The sequence below is a fragment of the Sphaeramia orbicularis genome, chromosome 15 (genome assembly GCF_902148855.1).
Source record: "Sphaeramia orbicularis chromosome 15, fSphaOr1.1, whole genome shotgun sequence".
In the NCBI taxonomy this organism is placed as follows: domain Eukaryota; kingdom Metazoa; phylum Chordata; class Actinopteri; order Kurtiformes; family Apogonidae; genus Sphaeramia; species Sphaeramia orbicularis.
In genome coordinates, this window is record NC_043971.1 from 18,042,042 (window position 1) to 18,060,826 (window position 18,785).

At 39.2% G+C, this 18,785-nt stretch overlaps 1 protein-coding gene across 1 annotated transcript in view; it reads right to left on the reverse strand.

Annotated features, from left to right (window-relative positions):
- The window catches only part of LOC115434423 (zinc finger matrin-type protein 4), a 114,526-nt gene that overhangs the window by 28,922 nt on the left and 66,819 nt on the right, over positions 1–18,785 (reverse strand). The window contains exons 5-6 of the mRNA XM_030156365.1: positions 15,431–15,688; positions 3,761–3,857 (exon numbers count right to left, since the gene is read on the reverse strand). Of these exons, the coding sequence (XP_030012225.1) occupies positions 3,761–3,857; positions 15,431–15,688 (355 nt within the window). The remainder of the gene's footprint in view (positions 1–3,760; positions 3,858–15,430; positions 15,689–18,785) is intronic.

Below are 18,785 nucleotides of genomic sequence, written 5' to 3' on the forward strand. Positions count from 1 at the left end.
TCTTTTCTGTCTGTTTTAGTCACATGATACACACAGAAGTTAGTACTTGATTGCATAACCACTGATGACTTTTGACGGTCTAATAATTTTTTCCGTGACTGTACAACCCCAGTCATTTGTCAAACTATATGGGTTTTATTGGTGAATTCATGTCGCAGAAAATGTGGGTGTTTCCATGTTCACTGTGGAGCTCCTGAACGTCTGAATAAGACACAGATGATGCTGCTGAAAAGTTGAGAAACTGCATTTTACCTGATTTATCTAAATGTATTGATAAGCTTAGTGGGTCAAGAGTTATTGTACATTTTAAATCAGTAGATGCTTTTGGCCGGCAGCTGTTTAGGTCTTTGAATTCACAGCAAAAACACTACTGTCACGTTATCAAGGAAACTAGGGAACCACACAGATATTCACAGCACCTGACTACCAAACACAAAAGGTATATTAACAGTAGCCAAAGTCTATCACGACCCATTTTTGGCTTTTTACATCGATTTTAAGTGATGAATATCAACACTCTCACTCTCACATATCGACCTTAAACCACTCTGTGAATAACCTCTTCCTCTCCTTTCACAATGAATAAAAACAGGATCATGTGAAGGAGACAGGACAAGGATTGGCTTTTCGCAGTAGAGACAATGGCTGCTGTACTCAGCCAGAATCGATACAGATTCGTTAACCATTCACAAATGGTTAGTATCATGAATGGCTCTGCACAACTTTATCCAAAGTGGAAGCATTCAAGTATAATCTGAGAGATTAGTGTATCTGAGCTCCCAACACAATACAATCCATCAGTCAGTCCTGGAAAGCAAACTCTTCAAATGAGTTATTGAGCAGCCGTCGAAAAGAGACAAGCCACTTAACATTAGCATGGATCTGGGGAGTCAAGTGTCACGATGTACAACAGTCACAGTGGGTGAAGGTGAATGGGCTTTTATTGGATATTCTTCTCTCCTCGTATCCCCGCAGTGCTGCATTCTCTTCCCTTTTCCCTCTTTTATGTTTTATATACCAGTGATTACCGAAGCCATAATGACAGGCGCTTCATTACAAAATTCATGAACAATTGTATTATTGTGTCCCTCCTTAGTAGTGACGACTCTGAACATGGTCCAATAGAGAGTGACTTCCCTAACTGGTGCAATGTGTACTTATTTTTGGAAAATTCAGCTGGCCTTTTCCCCCGTTATGATAAGACTGTTGAACTGGTGGATCAGGATATTGGGGCACTGTGATTGCTTCGAACTCCAAGTTGATGCTGTGTGTAAGATAAGATAAGATATGCCTTTATAAGTCCCACAAGGGGGAATTCCAAGAAGAAGAAACTACACTGACGCATGCATTTTTACCACAAACATTGCAGTTTAACTTGACTATTTTTGGTAATTTCCACACACATTACAAGACAGTGACAGCACCGGTTCCAGTGAGGACAGTGGGGGAACAATCTCAGGTCCTATGTGGTCTACAGGGTCTGTAAGGTCCACCTCTGCATGAACAATGAGTGTAACTGCTTTGTTAGGTACCATGAAGTAATGGTACTAATGTAAGGAATGATGTTCAAAGGGATAATGTGGATGTGGACAGGGGTCTGGTTCAGCACTTATGTTGGTCTAATGTTCTAAAAGTCATGTTCTTTTCACCTTACATGTGTTTTTATTGTATTTTTTTGTAATATATACTTCTTGGATTTGGATTTTTGGCCACTAAGGAACCAAATATGGTAACTTCATTAACCTTGATTTTCTACATAGCAGCAAAAAAAGTAACAGAAAACTCTCACAAAACTAATAGTCTTGTTATGTCCTGCAATAACACACTAAGGTTGACATTTTGAATTTCAGAGTATTTTTATGACTGCCCTATAAAGGGTTAATGTTGATACTGTTTATGCAAATGTTTTATTCTTGTTTCATTGAATCTGTTGTTGTGTACTTTTTATTTAACAAAAAAATCACTTGCAGGTCATTGTGAAGGTAACATTGCTGATACATCTGTAGACAGTCTACATGACCTGTACAGAACCAGGTCTTTGAAGAATACCCGATTAATCCTGGTTGATCTCCGCCACCCCCTAACGTATGAATTTTACTTGTTGCTGAAACAGTTTACCATGATGTACAATGAGCAGGTTCAGAGTCATTTACTTCTATTACTACTAGCTTGTATTGGTATTTGTTGTTGCACCATTGTTGTTTGGTTGCTGTTTTTGGTTGTATTATCCACACCCCACAACGATAATAAAGATACCTTGAACCTTGAGTTGTACACTACCAGTCAAAAGTTTGGACTCACCTGTTTTTTCTTTATTTTCATGACTATTTACATTGTAGATTCTCACTGAAGGCATCAAAACTATGAATGAACACATATGGAATTATGCAGTTAAAAAAAGTGTGACATAACTCAAAGCATGTTTTATATTTTAGATTCTTCAAAATAGCCACATTTTGCTTTTATTACTGCTTTGCACATTCTTGGCATTCTCTCAATGAGCTTCATGAGGTAGTCACCTGAAATGTGTTCCAAAAATCTTGAAGGAGTTCCCAGGGATGCTGAGCAATTGTTGGCAATCTGCAGTCCATCTCATCTCATTTAAATGAGAAAGTGTGTCCAAACTTTAGACTGGTATATCATGCCCAGGTAAATTTCTCTAATGTAGTCTCAATTCTACAGCAAAGTTATGAATTACAGTAATTTAGAAGAATTCACATTCATTTAATGCAGGTGTGTCAAATATAAACAAAACCCATCCACCAAAGGGTCCAATCCAGCCCATGGGATGAATTTGTGAAATGGAAAAATTACACTGAAAGAAATTAACAGTCATGGGAGTCAAACTCATTTTAGTTAAGGGGCCACATGCAGCTTAATTTGATCTCAAGTGGGTTTGACCTGTAAAATGGGTTATCACAATAGCCTATTAAAAAAATGATAACTCTAAATGTTTCTCTTTGTTTTAGTGTAAAAAAAGTCAAATCACGTGAAAATTTTCAACAAAAAAGGGAATAAATTAAATTGAACAACCATGAACAACCTGAAATGTTTCAGAGAAGTGCAAATTTAACAATATTACACCTGTTATTAAATGTTTTATGCATTTGTAGATGCACTGTGATCTGTAAGTTGTGAAGAACATGTATAAATAAAAGGCTAACGTATAATATTAGAAAGAAATTCCAGGTTATTCATATTCACTTTTTTTTTTTTTAAAGGATCGTTTTACCGAATGTAATTATACTTCTTCACATTAAGGAGTTGACATTATTTATAGGTTATTATGTTATTATTTTATGGGTCTGATCCACTTGAGATCATATTGGGCTATATGTGGAGTTTGACACCAATGATTTAACTGGAGTCAAATTCTCCTGACTGTAAATTGATGGTTTTTATGTGTTGAAATGTGTGTGTGTGTGTGTTTTATAACTGCTCTAGACAGGAATTTTCTTGGCTGCCAGTACTATAACCCAGGATACTTCATTACATTCACCACTACCACACAGCTGTCTGGCTCGGTGATTTGCAACATTGCCCGCAACGTGTAATACAAGCAGAGATAGTTAACCACTCCTGTGGGATAGACTAGGTTGACCTTCATAAAGTCTGATATTGTATGCATTAGGAAAAGCTTTGTCAAGTTTTAATGGATTGCAAAGCTGTCCATGCGACGTCCTTGACCAACCACAACATGCTTTCATTGATTGAGTACTTAGTCTTCGATCCGCCCAAAGTGCTGGGTTGTTGTACTCACTTGTTCTGGTGCTTGGAGCCCTGGAGGTGTGCATGGTACTGTTCGATGGAGTTGAGGACCACGCTACAAACGCTGCAGGAGTAACTACTGCGGAGCCCTGGAGACATACAAACACAACAGAACATCAGTTACTATAACGACACAGATCATAAAACACCCCCCAAAAAAAGCCATCATCGTCATGTGCATCATCAGCAGCGATAGCAGCGAGGCCAAGAAGAACCACCATAAAGACTTGAAGTGACACCCAATAACTGACTGTATTTTTACACTCCACAGTGCTGGGTAATTTCCCTAATTGGAGTGCATCTGGAAAAAGATTTGATTAGACCGATCATTAGCAGAAAGCTGGTTGCCTTTTTAGATCTCTAGCCCACTCCCTTTTTCTTTCTCATGTGCTGGTATAAATGTATGTGTGCGTTTCGATGCTTAGGCTTGAACAGAATGAGAAGAATTTAGGACATAAAGGATAAGAAAAGAACAGTGCAGTTGTGTGTGTAATTGTATAACTGTGTGTATTGCTGTGTGTGCTGCACAGTTGTATTGTATTGGTGAATGCAGGCTTTAGATGGTACGGCACAGACACAGATGTGAACTAATTAGAGGGTTTGCAGGTGGTCGAGATGAACACCCAAAAATAGATAGATGAGGATGGAGATACTGACAGAGTGGGGTGAAGAGAGACGGGAAAGGGGGGGGATGGGTTGGTGAGGGAGGGTAGGTAGACGGAGCAAGCAGAAAAGGGGAAATATCTGAAGAAAACAAGATGAGAGTAAAAAGATGGAGACGTCGGAAAGATAATGATTTGTCACACAGCGGCAGAGATGGAAAAAAAAAACAACACACTTTTATGTGACCACGAGAGAGATGTTTGTATCACCACCCCCAAAAGAACGTGAAAAAATGGCATGGCTGAACTGGATTTTACAATACTTTCTCTTTTATGTCGGCGGAAAGTGCACTTTATGTGGATGGGATAGGGCAATCAGAGCTATGACATAATTGAAAGCGCGTTCTCCCTCATAGATGCAATCATGTGCTATTTTTGTTTTCTCACATTTTGCACACTGCAGAGCTGTCACTGCAGAATTTTACTCAGATTGGAGATGAGCAACCTTGACACTTCAGGGATGTGCAACCAAACAGTCAAATATTAATTGCTCGGAGCCTTTTTTTTTTTCCCCCTGGCCTGTCCTTGTTCTTCCATCCTTGTGTGTGTGTGTGTTTTTTACATTTTTTTTTGGCAGTGAATGTATAGTACAGTGTGCATGTGTGTCGGATTCACTAAAACAAGGGGTGCTCGCATGTGTGTGGGTGCCCTTTTCTCAGTTGTCATTACTGTCCTTGAGATTTATGAGTTGTCTGTGTCTTTCATCACCTTTTGACCTTCTTCGACGGTAATTGGTGAAGTATGTTGGGAGATGAAGTTGTAATACAGTTAGGAGTGGTGGGAGGTCATTTAGTCTGGGCTAGAACTGCATAATGTGACATATCCACTCCCTGTTGTCTCGGAGGCGCTCTGCCTGTTTCAGGGGTGATTAAGGACAAGCAGTCATTTACAAGAAAGCCATGACTGAATTAGTAGCCTGAAGTAAGCACCGTCTTGGCTCAAATGTTGATATTTTGCATCTATTAGAAGCTAATAACTGAATCTGTGCATGTTAACGAGAAAAAAGATAGTGTAAGTGTTTCCTCTTCTGCCAAAATGTCATTACTTCTGCTTCTTCCTAATGAAAAGCCCATTAATTGGAGGAGAGATAATTTGTAAAAGAGCGATAAGTCTTTGTCTTCCACGTAATTCTATACTGCAGCAAGGATTACACAAAGAAGTCTATTCTTGTGTACAGGATAAGAGCATTTTTTGCGCATGTGTGTATGTGCGCACACACAAAAGGCAGCTTCCCTGCTTTTAGGCTGATTGATGTCACCTCCCCACCGCCTGGCCGAGTAGCGCTGATGCACAATATGCTGCATTTTGTGGCCGTTCCAGAATATGTGTTTGTGTGTCGTAGGAACACGCACTAAAATGCACACATGGACCCAAGCACAGCCTCCGTGTTTTGGTTAATAAACCAGTTCTGGCATACGACCATGCTGTGCCCTAATCCATGTTAATTACATGCAGAAAAAGTGTGCGCCTGACACGAGTGACAGCGTGCAGCGTAGGGTTGTGAATGTGGGTTTTTGTGAGCACGAGCAGTATTTGTGAGGGTGTTCTAAGCCTTGTTAATTACACAAGGAGATATGCCAGGGAGCGAGAAAAGAGCTGGTGACTTGAGCTAAACCAGTGGGTGTGGAGCTGTCATTTAAATGTACACAGCCTACTGGGATCACTGGGATATGTGGTACGGAGACACCTAAACGCCTGTCAGAAAAGTAAGAAGCTACATTCTGTGCATACAGAAATTCAGAGCGATTAGCTTCCTTGCATAGAAATCCAACATTTTCAGGCTGTAAAATATAAAACCCTAGCCTGAGTCGCATTAATGACCCATTTGGAGTGTGATGTGTGATATTCATGGCTTGTCCCATTAGGATGCTCTGCCAAGCTCTGTCCGCCTCTTTTATTTGTGAGTCTCCGAGGTATTTCGTGTAGCGGTCAGCACAGGTAATTGTGAAATCTGTGTGGGTAAATAGTTTGGTAGCATTGAGACACAACAGGGAAAAAAAAAATGAAGGATTAAGTTCTATATGGATACATTAAAGACAGCAGGGTTTCACTGATTTGCACGTCCTTCCTTTGGGATCAATCTAAGTATAAGCTATTCATTGTAATTTTATCCATCACTGAAGCAAGATAATACATTTCTAGAGATTTTACCACCCAAGAGTATTTGTGCTGCGGTACACCATTAGTTTACCATGTGTTTTCCTATATTAAAAATTAATTCGATCCAGAAAAAAGTGGTCCATTGAGATGCAATCAAAACCAACAGTCGGCAGCGAATATTTGACAGTAAGTCTCTGTGGAGTATATCACAAATACCATAGCAGAGAAGGGTTGAGCATCGGGTGAGAGTTAGACTGAATCCAAGTGGAATTTTACCAACAACAAACTGTGAAGAACTTATAGAGGGACTAATTAGCTTTGCAGTGAATATGGCAGTAATTGGACAGACCATCTGTTTTTGGCCGAAAAAACATACACTAGAAGCGAACTTTTGAAGAATCTATGAACTATATGAGCACTTTATGTTTTTACTCTTTTTCCTCACTTGAACCTTTTAATACATCTATGAGGAGTGTATAAAAATGGTTTATCTTGTGTTGGTGTTGTTGTTGTTAACAGTGCACATACATCAACAATACTGTGAATGTGCCAGTGTTAGCAAAATGGCACATTTTCAGCTTTTGCCCCTTGGACACATGCTAAGTTAGCCGGTCAAACAACAAAACAACATCAGAGAAAGCAAACAGAACCTGTTAAATCCTATCAGCAGCATGCAAAGCAAGGCAATGCAGAGGATGAATGCAAAATAGCATTACACAGACATGTTTTTAATGGGAATCAGGCATGGACCAGGCAAAAGTTTAAACAATAAAGCAAATTTATACAGCACAGCTCAATATAGTGCAGTAAATTTTAGGGATGCACCGATACCACTTTTTTCCAGACCAAGTACGAGTATTTGTATTTGTATTCATTCATTTAGCACAATAAAAACATCGCAGGGAGGGAACGAAGCCCAAAGGGCTTGTACGGAGTTCCACTCCCATCAACTACTATAAATAAGAAATAGAATGTACAAACATAAGAAAACAATAATAAAACAACAATTAACAATATAGAAAACACTGAAAAAGTCAGGACAGGAGATGTTTTTTCAGTGAGTTTTTGAAAGATGTAAATGACAATATAGACTTTAGAGACATGTCTAGATTGTTCCACAATTTAGGACCTCTAAATAAAATATTAAATTGATGACCAGATGTTCGACAGAAGGGTAAATGAAGATTGTCACTATGTCTAGTTGAGTATAAATGTAAATTGGATGAAAAACTAAAAAAGTTATGAAAAGTGTCCGGAAGATCTTGCTTATTATTGATAAACTTGTGCACAAATAAACATGAGTGATAAACACTAAGCTCATGAACAAGTATGAGTATGAGTACTTACATATGAGTACTTGCTGAAATAGAGTACGAGTACTTAATAATCCCATTCCAGTTCTTAGTTCCTTTTGTAAATGTGCTTTATTGTTGTTGTCATTAGTTTGACTGTAACAATGTGCTGCTACTGACATTTAATGTGTTAGAATGAGCGTTTCTCAATTAATCCACCAGGGGGCGCCGCTCTGAATTAATTTTACTGGACAAATACCACGAAGAAGAGTAAAGTTTTTTGAGAAGAAGAAAGTCAGTAATAACAAACATGGAGACGACAGAGGTAACACTAATGTGATGCTAATATCACAGCGTTTTCGCTGGTAAGGTTTAAAAGCTTAGCTTCAGCAGGTAGAAAAAAGAGAAATGAGTGATAAGTTTTGTTTTCACTTCTGCTGGCGGTGGTCTGCACCGTTCCATACCCCCGGCTCAGCCCTGGGTAGTTGTCATAAATCTGTCAGTAGTTTTTCTTTAACTCACACAGTCGCTCTTTGAACAGATCCTCTACCTCCACGGTTCTCAGTGGTATTCTCTGTCTGGGTACGCATCCGCGAGCACCTGGAAAATGGATGGAATGTACACAGAGGACGGACAGAACGCTGCGTCCGTATCTGTCTGTGTCTGTAACGTTACTTGCAGTCAGCATTACTTTTATCACCGTCATTTATTTTGAAAGAACTCCACACTCTTCACACTCCCCACACATTATTCCACCGCCGCGTACCTGCTGCACTGTACTGTGAATGTCACGCGGCTGGAAGTGGTATCGGTGCATTTGTATTGGATTACTTTTACGAGTACGAATACGAGTACACACACTGAGTATCGGAGCCGATGCCCGATACTGGTAAGACAAGCACCATGCAAGGACAATGGTAACGGGTATTATATACTAATATTATAATACTAATACTAATACTACTAAGGATTGATACAGACAGGCTATGCAAAGTACAATCTAATCATGTACCATACATGCGAAGACTACACAAACACATAAGACCAGACGATGACGAGGTATGATGACAGATCTACAGGGTGTCCCATAAGTCTCCATACATAGGAGACATAATACATTCCATACATATATGGTTCTAACATGTATGTCTTTATATTTCTTCTTTATAGTTCTTCAGCAGTGGAGGACACGCATTGAAATGTGTTCCTGACAAAATGGCAGTCATATAGAGCATATTATATAAATAAAAATGGTTTATGTCAAGAAACGTTTATTCTTCCTATGTATGGAGACTTATGGGACACCCTGTAGTTGTGTTTTAACTGATAAGAGCCATTGTATCGTATATTTATTGTATAAGTGTATGACAGAACTCAAAGGCTATGATTGTAAATGTTGTCTGGTCAAAGGATGTTTTCTTCTTTGTAAGAACAATGTCTCCTCTTGTTTTATGTCATGTTAATCTATCCCCAGTATCTTTCTGAAATATAAAACTGGTAAATGGTAGAGGTGCTAAACCATTACATTTATATATTAGACATACATTATGAAATTTAATAAGATTTTCTAAACTATAGAGTCCATAGGCAGAAGATTTATTCTTATTAATAAACTACAAATGCAATAGCTGTTACCAAAGCTATATATATTGTTTTTTTTTCCCCCAATAAATATACAGTACTTTGTATAAGTTTAAAGCTACAAGTTTTTTTGTTGTTTCTGCAAGAGTGCAATGATATACTATAATGTACAAATAAATTATCAGTGACTGTAAGAAGACACAACTGAAATATACATCACCATTAAAAAAAAACAGACTTAAGTATTTAGTGTGATTTTACTTTGTACTGAACAGGTTTTGAACTCTTCGGTGAGACATTATGGGATTTACTGAACTAATCTAGTGTTTTGGACACATACCCCATGTTTCTTATTGAGGGGATCACACTAAATACTAACTGTTTCTTGTAGAAGTTATGTAGTTTACATTTTTGTGAGTTTTTAATGGTATGCACAATATTCCCCTCTATTTTTTGTTGTGTCTTAGTAAAAAGTCTCAGAAATGTATATTATGCTCATTACAACTAGGGGTGTAAGAAAATATCAGTTCTGCAATATATCGCAGTATTTCATTTCACAATACTGTATCAATATTAAAAGTACTGCATCGATATTTTTAGTTATTTATTCAAATGCAGATATTGTGGAGGTTAATTTTAGTTCTTTTGTTTTTCTTTATTGTTTATCTTTTATTTATTATTATTTAACACTGTTTTATTAAATAATGTTAGTTCCTTTTTTGGGATTGCACAAAAATAATGTCATGATGTTAGTTATGCACTAATAGAATATGAACATGTGAGCAGGATCTTAAACTGTAATGTCTGTAAAACATAATATAAGTTTTACCACAGGAACATTTTGTGATATAGCGTTAGATCCTGTTCTGATCAAATAAAAATGTGTTTAGTATTTGTGCATATTTCTGGTGTAATTCAATTCTTCAAGGAAATAATCATTTAAAAAAAAGAAACAAACAAAAAATTGCCTTTTTAACAGTATCGTGATATATCGTATCATGATCCTAGTATTGTGATTTGTATCGTACCGCCAGATTCTTGCCAATACACACCCCTAATTACAACTGTGTAAAAAACATAGCTAAGGATGATCTCAGACTCTTACTGGATCCCCTGATTAATACTTGACCAAAAATGGACAAATCTATTATTTCTGCTTCTCTGTGCTTCATATTTCTGTGCCGATAATTGCAGAATTTAGACTGGACTTACATGAGGAAATATCTGACAAAGCCTGTAAATCTAACAAACCATCTGGCCACACTTTCCCAACGTCACACTTCTGATGACACATTTTGTTTGCTACACATTTTGTTCTGCGGTCTAAAGTCTTGGGTTTTGTGAAGCGGTCGTACGTCTTGTTTATGTGTGTGGCAGGATGTAAAGTTGTGTGTCTGCCCCTGGTGCGACAGTGTCACACCGAGAGGCGTCTCACGGGAGAAGAGGTCAGTCCTGTCTCTCGACTCGGGCACAATAATCAATTACACACAATTTTCTCTGCTTCGTTACTTCACCCTCTCTTGAGTCCTCGCACACACACATACACACATGCACTCCAATCTCGACACTTATCTCACTGCTTCTAATCCTCCACCGAGTCTCCGGAGGGGAGACACAATGCGCCGCCTCTGTCTTAAGGGGTTTCTGGCCCTGTTGTGATTTATGTAAAGACACAGGCCAGTCAGCCGGGCTCCATCCCTCGTCAGGAGCCACCCCCACTGCTTCTCCCTCATGCACCTCTGTAATCCATCTCCAAGGGTTTTGTCTGGCACCTCACTGTGGAAAATAACGACACTCTCCCCTGTGCCCGTCTGTGCAATTACACGAGAAAAATCCAAGAGTGGGAAACGGTGTCGATATAAATGTCATGGGGCTTTTTGATTTGTTTCAGTTGTGAGTGTGTGTGTAAAAGCACGAAAAGGAAAAAAAACAGACAAAAAGAGTAAAGGTCATTATCAACAGGAAACAGACGTATGATACAGTAAGGAGGAGGCTGTAACCATGGAGAGGGAATATTGGTGTGTAAATAATTCACCTGTGCCTCGTGGGGAGCTAATGAGGATGACAGATGAGACATGACGAGAGATCGGAGCCCCTAGTGGTCTGCACGAACACACTTACACACAAAACAATGCAAACGACAACAAACAAAGGCATAAGATAGAGTACAACAGCAGGAAGGGGGGTGGAGGCATAGATAAAAAGTATGTAAAGAGGAAACCGTCCTGCAAAGAGAAAAGGAGGACAAAAGGACAGAGATGAATCTGTGCTCGGAGGAGACCGAATTCCCACCTCCCCTCCTCCATCCTCCCTCTCTTGGCTCAGCTGCCGTCTCCCGCTCGACCCTCCCTTCGAGATTACACCCGGCACACCTGTGACTTCACACCTGAAGTGGTGATAAAAGCCAATCAGATGTGAGAATCGTGCACCAGCGGAAACGTGTCTTGCGGAGGAACAAACAACAACGAAGCCGCGCTGTGATGAACAAAGCGTTACAGACTAAAGGCACTGGAACAAACACTTGATTGATGGCACATATAATAGATCACGTCAGCAGCGAGTTCTCTTTGAAATCACAGACCAGTTCATTGCCCGAGACGCCGATCTCGCAGGCTCTTCATAGAGTTCCAATCTCTTTTAAGAATGATTATTAAATATTTACAGTTTCAAATGTTTTCTGTAGTGTAGTGTCACGCTGAGACTTTGTGCTAAATTATCCAAAAACAGCTGAGGTTGTGGGATCTGGGTCACAGTGTGTGGATGGAGGACGATATCCAACATGACACCACTTAAAGCCTCTGAGCCAATGTAGGCGGTAACATGACTCATGCTTTTAATATGATTGGCTTCTTGAGATGATGGTTTGTGTCATGGCACCTGGAGCACACAGTGAACTGCACAGCTTTGGTTTATAAAGGATTTGTATGTGGTTTTGTCTGCATGTATGAATGTGTGCAGTAGAGGAGCCTCATGTATTCTGCTCTGTGATGATGTTAGATGATACCACTCTTTGGAACCAGAGGAGGAAAATCACTTCCAGTGCCAAATACTATTAATAATTTCATTCAATGTCCCTCTGGCAGAAATGTGTGTAAGAGCATGTAAATCTGTGTCCTCTTTCTGCTATATTTATGCGTGGAAGTGTTTGTGTGGGAAGAGGGAGAAGAATAAAAGGGGCAGAGGAAGACACTGAATACTAATTAAACCCAGTGTTTGCCGTGGAAATCTCACTTTCCCCCATGAACTGTATTCAATGGGAAATTCTGTTGGTGGTCGGTACTTAAATTACTTAAATTTCGGATTGATTCCTGTGATTTATGCACATTTTGTTTTAGGTTCTATGCCAAGAGAGGTCTTTAACTTTGACAGGTTTACACGTCGCAATCCTAGCACTAACAAGTGTGAGAGCTATGCTGTAATATGAGGACGCTCTGTCCCCAGATAGCCAACGTGGAAAGGTTAGACTGTGGCAAACAGATGATGAATAAGATGTGTCAGAATTTCAGTTGGACTGAGATACACAGTTAATTAGGAAGAGACAAATATTTGCATGGGATGATGGATGAGCCTGTGCTTTCATTTTACTAGCACATAGAGAAACATACCCTTTAGACTAGTTGCTTAGTAAACTGCTCTCAGAACTGTACTGTAGTGGTTTTTATAGGAATCCTTAAAGTTGGGGGAATCAGATGCAGTCAAGGAAAGGCTGAGATCTTCTAACTCATTATGGATGAAGCTCAAAATACAAACCTAACACTGGGAACTACATAACCCATAATGCAATGTGGTAGCATATTTTCAGCAGATAGTGCTTATGCCATAAATGTATTTTAAAGGGGTCATATTTTGCTAAACCCACTTTTATGAGTCTTTGGCACATTTGTTTGTGTATTTGGTCCCTAATAGTTCAAAAAGTTTGAATTTGAACCCTCCAGGTGCTGCAAAGCTATCTTTATATTCATTTTGGCAAAACTCGAGTGGATTTCTACAACCTGTTTTAATTCCTGCTTAATTTGTTATGTTTTATAATTAGTTACGTCACAACATTTGCACACATAAGGTCAAGACTTCTGATGAACATCTTTCCGAATACATGATAATTGTTTGTCAGCAGCAGTGGTTGTAGTCCGTACTGAAAATATGTGCAAACTTAGAGCCAGTTACCTAAAATGTTCAGTTGTTGGCTGAACGGGAAAGAGCAGCGCAACCAACAACCTGGAGAGGGTGGGGGGAGAAGTGACTCAGTTGCATTTAAAGGGCCAGCGCTCAAAATGACCTTTCTGGTGTCATTACTCAGAAATAGGGTTGAAGATGGACCAGTGGAGTTTAATTAATGAAGAATTCAGATCCAAGCAGAGCATTTACAGTTTATGTAGACCACAGGGAAATGTTTTAAAATGCATAATTCTATTAAAAAAAAAAAAAAAGCAAAATATCACTGCTTTAAACAACAATACTATTACTTTGTAAAACTGCCTGTCTAATTTATGTATGTATGTATGTATGTGTGTGTATAAATATATATATATATATATATATATATATATATATATATATATATATATATATATATATATATATATGTATACACAGCCTAGTCACAAAAACAAAAAAAAACAACAACAAACAAAACAAAAACACCTTCCCACACCGCCTTCAGCCTTGATTACATCATGCATTTGTTGTGGCATTGTTTCAGTAAGCTTATGCAATGTCACAACATTTATTTCTGTCATTTTAAGGGAATGTAACATTGCTGAACATAGACCTGATCAACTGTCAACCCCAGATCGCAATGCTACCCCCACAGGCTTTTATTGTAGGCACTAGGCATGATGGGTAGTCACCTCTTCCGCCTCATCACTCATCAGACCATGTGACCTTTTCCCACTGAAACACAGTCCTGTCTTTTTGCTCTCTAGCAATGAGAAGCTACTCACAGCATCAACAAAGGTTAAAGAACTTTTTGCACCTAAGACATATTAATCACTGCAGTAATTATCCAGTGTCACATGCATATTTGTACGGTTAAATCCTATACCTGCTTCTGATTTGATTGCTTTGCTTTGATTCTATATTTGGCCTACATGGCAAACATACTGCATCTGTGTTGCTAACCTGTCTATACCTGGCATAAAGAAAATTAAAGGAAAGCACCAGACTCCCAGTTTGGATTGACTCTGACTATGCCTGCATGTTATTCAAGAAAAAGTATATTGTACTGTTAGGTTATTTCTCAAGTGGAAAAATGGCACAAATATAAAAATAAAACAAACAGAAAAAACAAAACAAACAAACAAAAAAAACCCAGCTAACCTCAGTTGTCTTGAAAAGGTAAAGGACAACGATCAAACACAGTGACTAATGCACATATTATGTGTCTAAATGGTTCTTCATCTGTATTCAGTGAAAAAGGTAAGATGCTTTGTATTTTTGACCTTGTTGAATCATGTACCTGACAAAAATCCCATATTACAAAAAATGATGAAACCAACAGCATTTTCAACAACAGCCTAGATATAGAATATAGATTTTATCTTTATCATATCTGTCCTTTTTTATTCTATAAACATAGAATAAAAAATATACTTTAAAAGCAAACAGCAATTGAAAAATAAATAAATGAATACAAAATAATATATATATATATATATATATATATGCAGATAAAATTCTAAACCATTCTTATCTTGCTACTAAGAGTTCGAAGAGTTTGACCAAAGGTTATTCGTAGCATGTTCAGACATCAATGTGTAGGTGTGGAAAACCACTATTACACAGAAATAATAAAAGATACTAAACTGAACACTTTGTACTTAACAGAAAGTAACTGTGCTAATTTTAACTATGAATAACTCTCCCCTCAGTAGAATATCTGTGAAAGTGACACCACAGTGAAAGGCTTATGTACATCCCCTCGCAGCCACAGATCTTGAATGTGATCTCGCCCTTATCATCTTTCCTTGTACAAAGTCCTAACACCCCTCCTGTCTTTCACTTATGTGGGTCTGGGGATAAATGGCTGACCTGTGCTCTCTGTGGCATCCAGGCTGCCTGCTAGTTGCTCCAGCAGACGTGCCCTGGCCGCGTTCCTGCGATGTTTCTTGCCTTCGTAGTGTTGCTGGGCCATCAGCGGGTTGTTGAACCAGGCTCCACACAGGCAGCAGTATTTCCCGGCCTCTCTTCCACCATTTCCGCCAACCACTCCCATGGGCCACGGCAACGTGGGGGGAGGAGGGGGACATGCAGTGGGGTCTGTGGGCAGTGGGGTGGAGGGTGAGGAATCTGTAGAAGAGACCGGAGAAGAGTTAGAAGAGATGTACGCAGTGAAGGGTGAAAGGAAGAGGAGACAGAAGGAAGCATATTAACAGGAATTCAAATGCAAATCAAGTCCTATACGGAAAAAAAAGACATTTACGTAATAATTTAAAGCCTTTATAGTCACACAAATGCCCACTCACTCACTCACTACCTTACACACTGCATATATATTCTGAGATGTTTATGCAAAAGCTTCAGGTTGTGATTGCCCCAATATCTATAGGCTGCATCTGTGAACGCAGATGATTGGTATGATGTGTGTGTGTGTGTGTCTGTATGATCGTGTTACAATGACTTTTGCATCTGTCAATATCACTCACTTGCACACTGATCAATGTCACCCACTGCACTCTTGATACTTTATTTATTTTTATTAAATTTTTTTTGTCATTTTTAGTCACTTCAACAATTTTTTTATATTTTGTATCTTTTTATTTTTCTATTGTATTTAATATATATTATGTTGTGCTTCTTTACATTTGAATTTCCCCGTTGAAAGATCAATAAAGTATATCTTGTCTTATGTCAGTTAGCACTAGGTCTGCACAATATACTGTTTCAGTTGATATTATGGTACCATGCAATGTCAAGTAAAGCAAACTGACTTAACCAAAACCTGAAATGAGTGAGGAATAAGAGGACAAGTCCAAAAAGGAAGATGTTGCTGCAGAACACAAATCAACATCAAGTGCACTGAAGTATTTCAGCTACATAAAGGATGATATGGATGGTGGGAACTTTGTGGACGGAGCCTTCCTGATGAGTCAAGAGTGTTTTAAAGTACCTAGATTCCCTCTAAAATCACATCAGTAGAGTCATCACTGTGCTCAGTGGCTTTTGTGTTTGGTCTATTGAATGTAGCTGTACAGCGTCAAAGTTCAAGAATTGATGGTTCGGTCATAAAAAGTCTTCAGAGTAAAAAGTGTTTTTTCATGTTTTATTCATCATAATTTTACCCTCGAGATCCATGAACAGGCTTTTCTTTCAGCTTCTACTGTACTTCAGAACTTTCCTCTTATCTATTTTACCTACATTATCCTCCTCCTTCTGTGTCCTCCCTTTTCCAGTCCTGTGTGAGGGAATGAAAAAAGAAATGGCAGACTTCCAGGTGACCTGCTACTCGTGACATGACACTGGTTACCATGGTGATCGCCCATTAATAGCCAACAGGCACTGACATGTCCACAGGACACGGTTGTGGCTCACACAGCGAGTGCTGCGTACGTGCCGTGCGTGTGGTTGCACGTGTCTGCGAGTGTGTGCGTGTGGGTGTTTGGGTGGCAGATTGAATGTACACTCCACGCCTCGGAGAATGTGTGAAGACTTAATGTGTGTGTGGTCATGAATGAATCCAGAATAGGCAGCCTGTCTGTGTAAGGTACCATACGTGCACCAAAGAAATCCTTTCTGCTCAAACTGTTTATTTGAACACAGGGAGGGGGTGTTAGGTCCACAGCCAAATTGTGTGAGAAAGCTTATATTGCCAGATGGCATGTCCAAATGAGCCAATTCGCTTTGTACGAAGTGTCAATGACTCTAGATTTCTAATGGCGATGGCTACACGGCCATAATGGGGCATGTGTAGATGTTTTATTATCACGAACAAAAACCCAAATGAATCTTCTTACATTTACTTCTTCTTTACTCGCTACTAAGATTGAAGAGTTACAGATCACTGACCAGGGGTTTCAGGAGGCGTAGTTGATGTGTGATTTCTTGTGTGTCTGCCTGTGTTGACTCTAGACCTGCGAGCTGATTGGTTGCTCACACCTTGATGTGTCTTCAGGCTCTGTTCACATAGTTACTGTATCTATGGCCGAATCTCTCTTCGTCTCACTAACCGCAACCACTCGCATTCTCCTCACTTGTTTTTGCCTTCAACACACTATTAGCTCTCTTACAAAAGTCCGCCCTGTAACTCTGACAGTGTTGCTTTTTAACGACATATTATTTATTAATCTCCAGGACAAGGCAGTCGTAAAATCCCAGGTGTAGCCGTCATGTTTGCGTGTGGGCATGGGTGAAGCTCCTGAGCCCTGACAGCTCTGTGAAACAATGCGTGCAGCCACAGCAAGAGATCCTCCAACATTTTTTTTTTTTTCCCTCCTCTACATCTCTTGTCTTCCCACCGTTTCTTTTCTCCTGACTGTGATCCCTGCACACTGGAGCAGAAGTAAGTGCTTTTCACGGAGTAGGGCACAGGGAGAGTGTGCGATAGTGTGTGTGAGTATGCTCAGGACGAAGAGGAGGAGGAGGATGAGGAGGAAGAGGTGGTGGTTTAGTGTGGGGACGTTATGTGTGAAAGAGGAGGGAACACAGGTACATTTTCTGCTCTCCACCTCTCAAGGGCTTTTTTAATACATATGGCTGTCCCTGTCTTCTCATTTAGGGGCTTTTGTGCATGTGTACTGGGGTTGCAGTGATACACTGGTTTCACAGTGAACTGGGAGGGGGGGGGGGCTGCAGAAGGGCACAGGTGGTACATCTGTGCTTAATTCATTATTTAATAATACTATACTTCATGTACTCTACTGCAAATAATTTAACTGACAAGTAAAACGCCACAAATGAAAAACTGAGCCGTATATTTTTACAGCCCTGTTGCTTTGTGTTTTGTCACTGGGCAACGAAACTTTATTCTATTGTATATAAAACAAGTGTTCAGAGAACGCAAACCTTCGCCAAGCACCCCGAACGGTGTGCATGTGTGGATCAACTATTTCTTTTTAAATTAAACAGTTTCAAGGTTGTTCCAAACAGCAGAAAAAGTTGAAGCTTGGTACCAGTCATGTGTATGTCAAATTATATTAAATTCCAATCAATATTTGTTGAGTTATAAGGAAAAATGTGTCGTAAATGGGATTTTCAATGTCCACAGAGTCCACATTCCACAGTGGATGTGGAGAATTTTGTGCCAGATACAAGATATTGTTCTAAGCTACGGGTGTATCAAATTGGAGGCTAATTGGAGTTGTTTTGAATTTTTAATGAATTTTTGAAAATTGCTCAATGATGAGAGATAGGAAAATTTCAGATTTTGTGACCTTGCTGTGACCTTGAA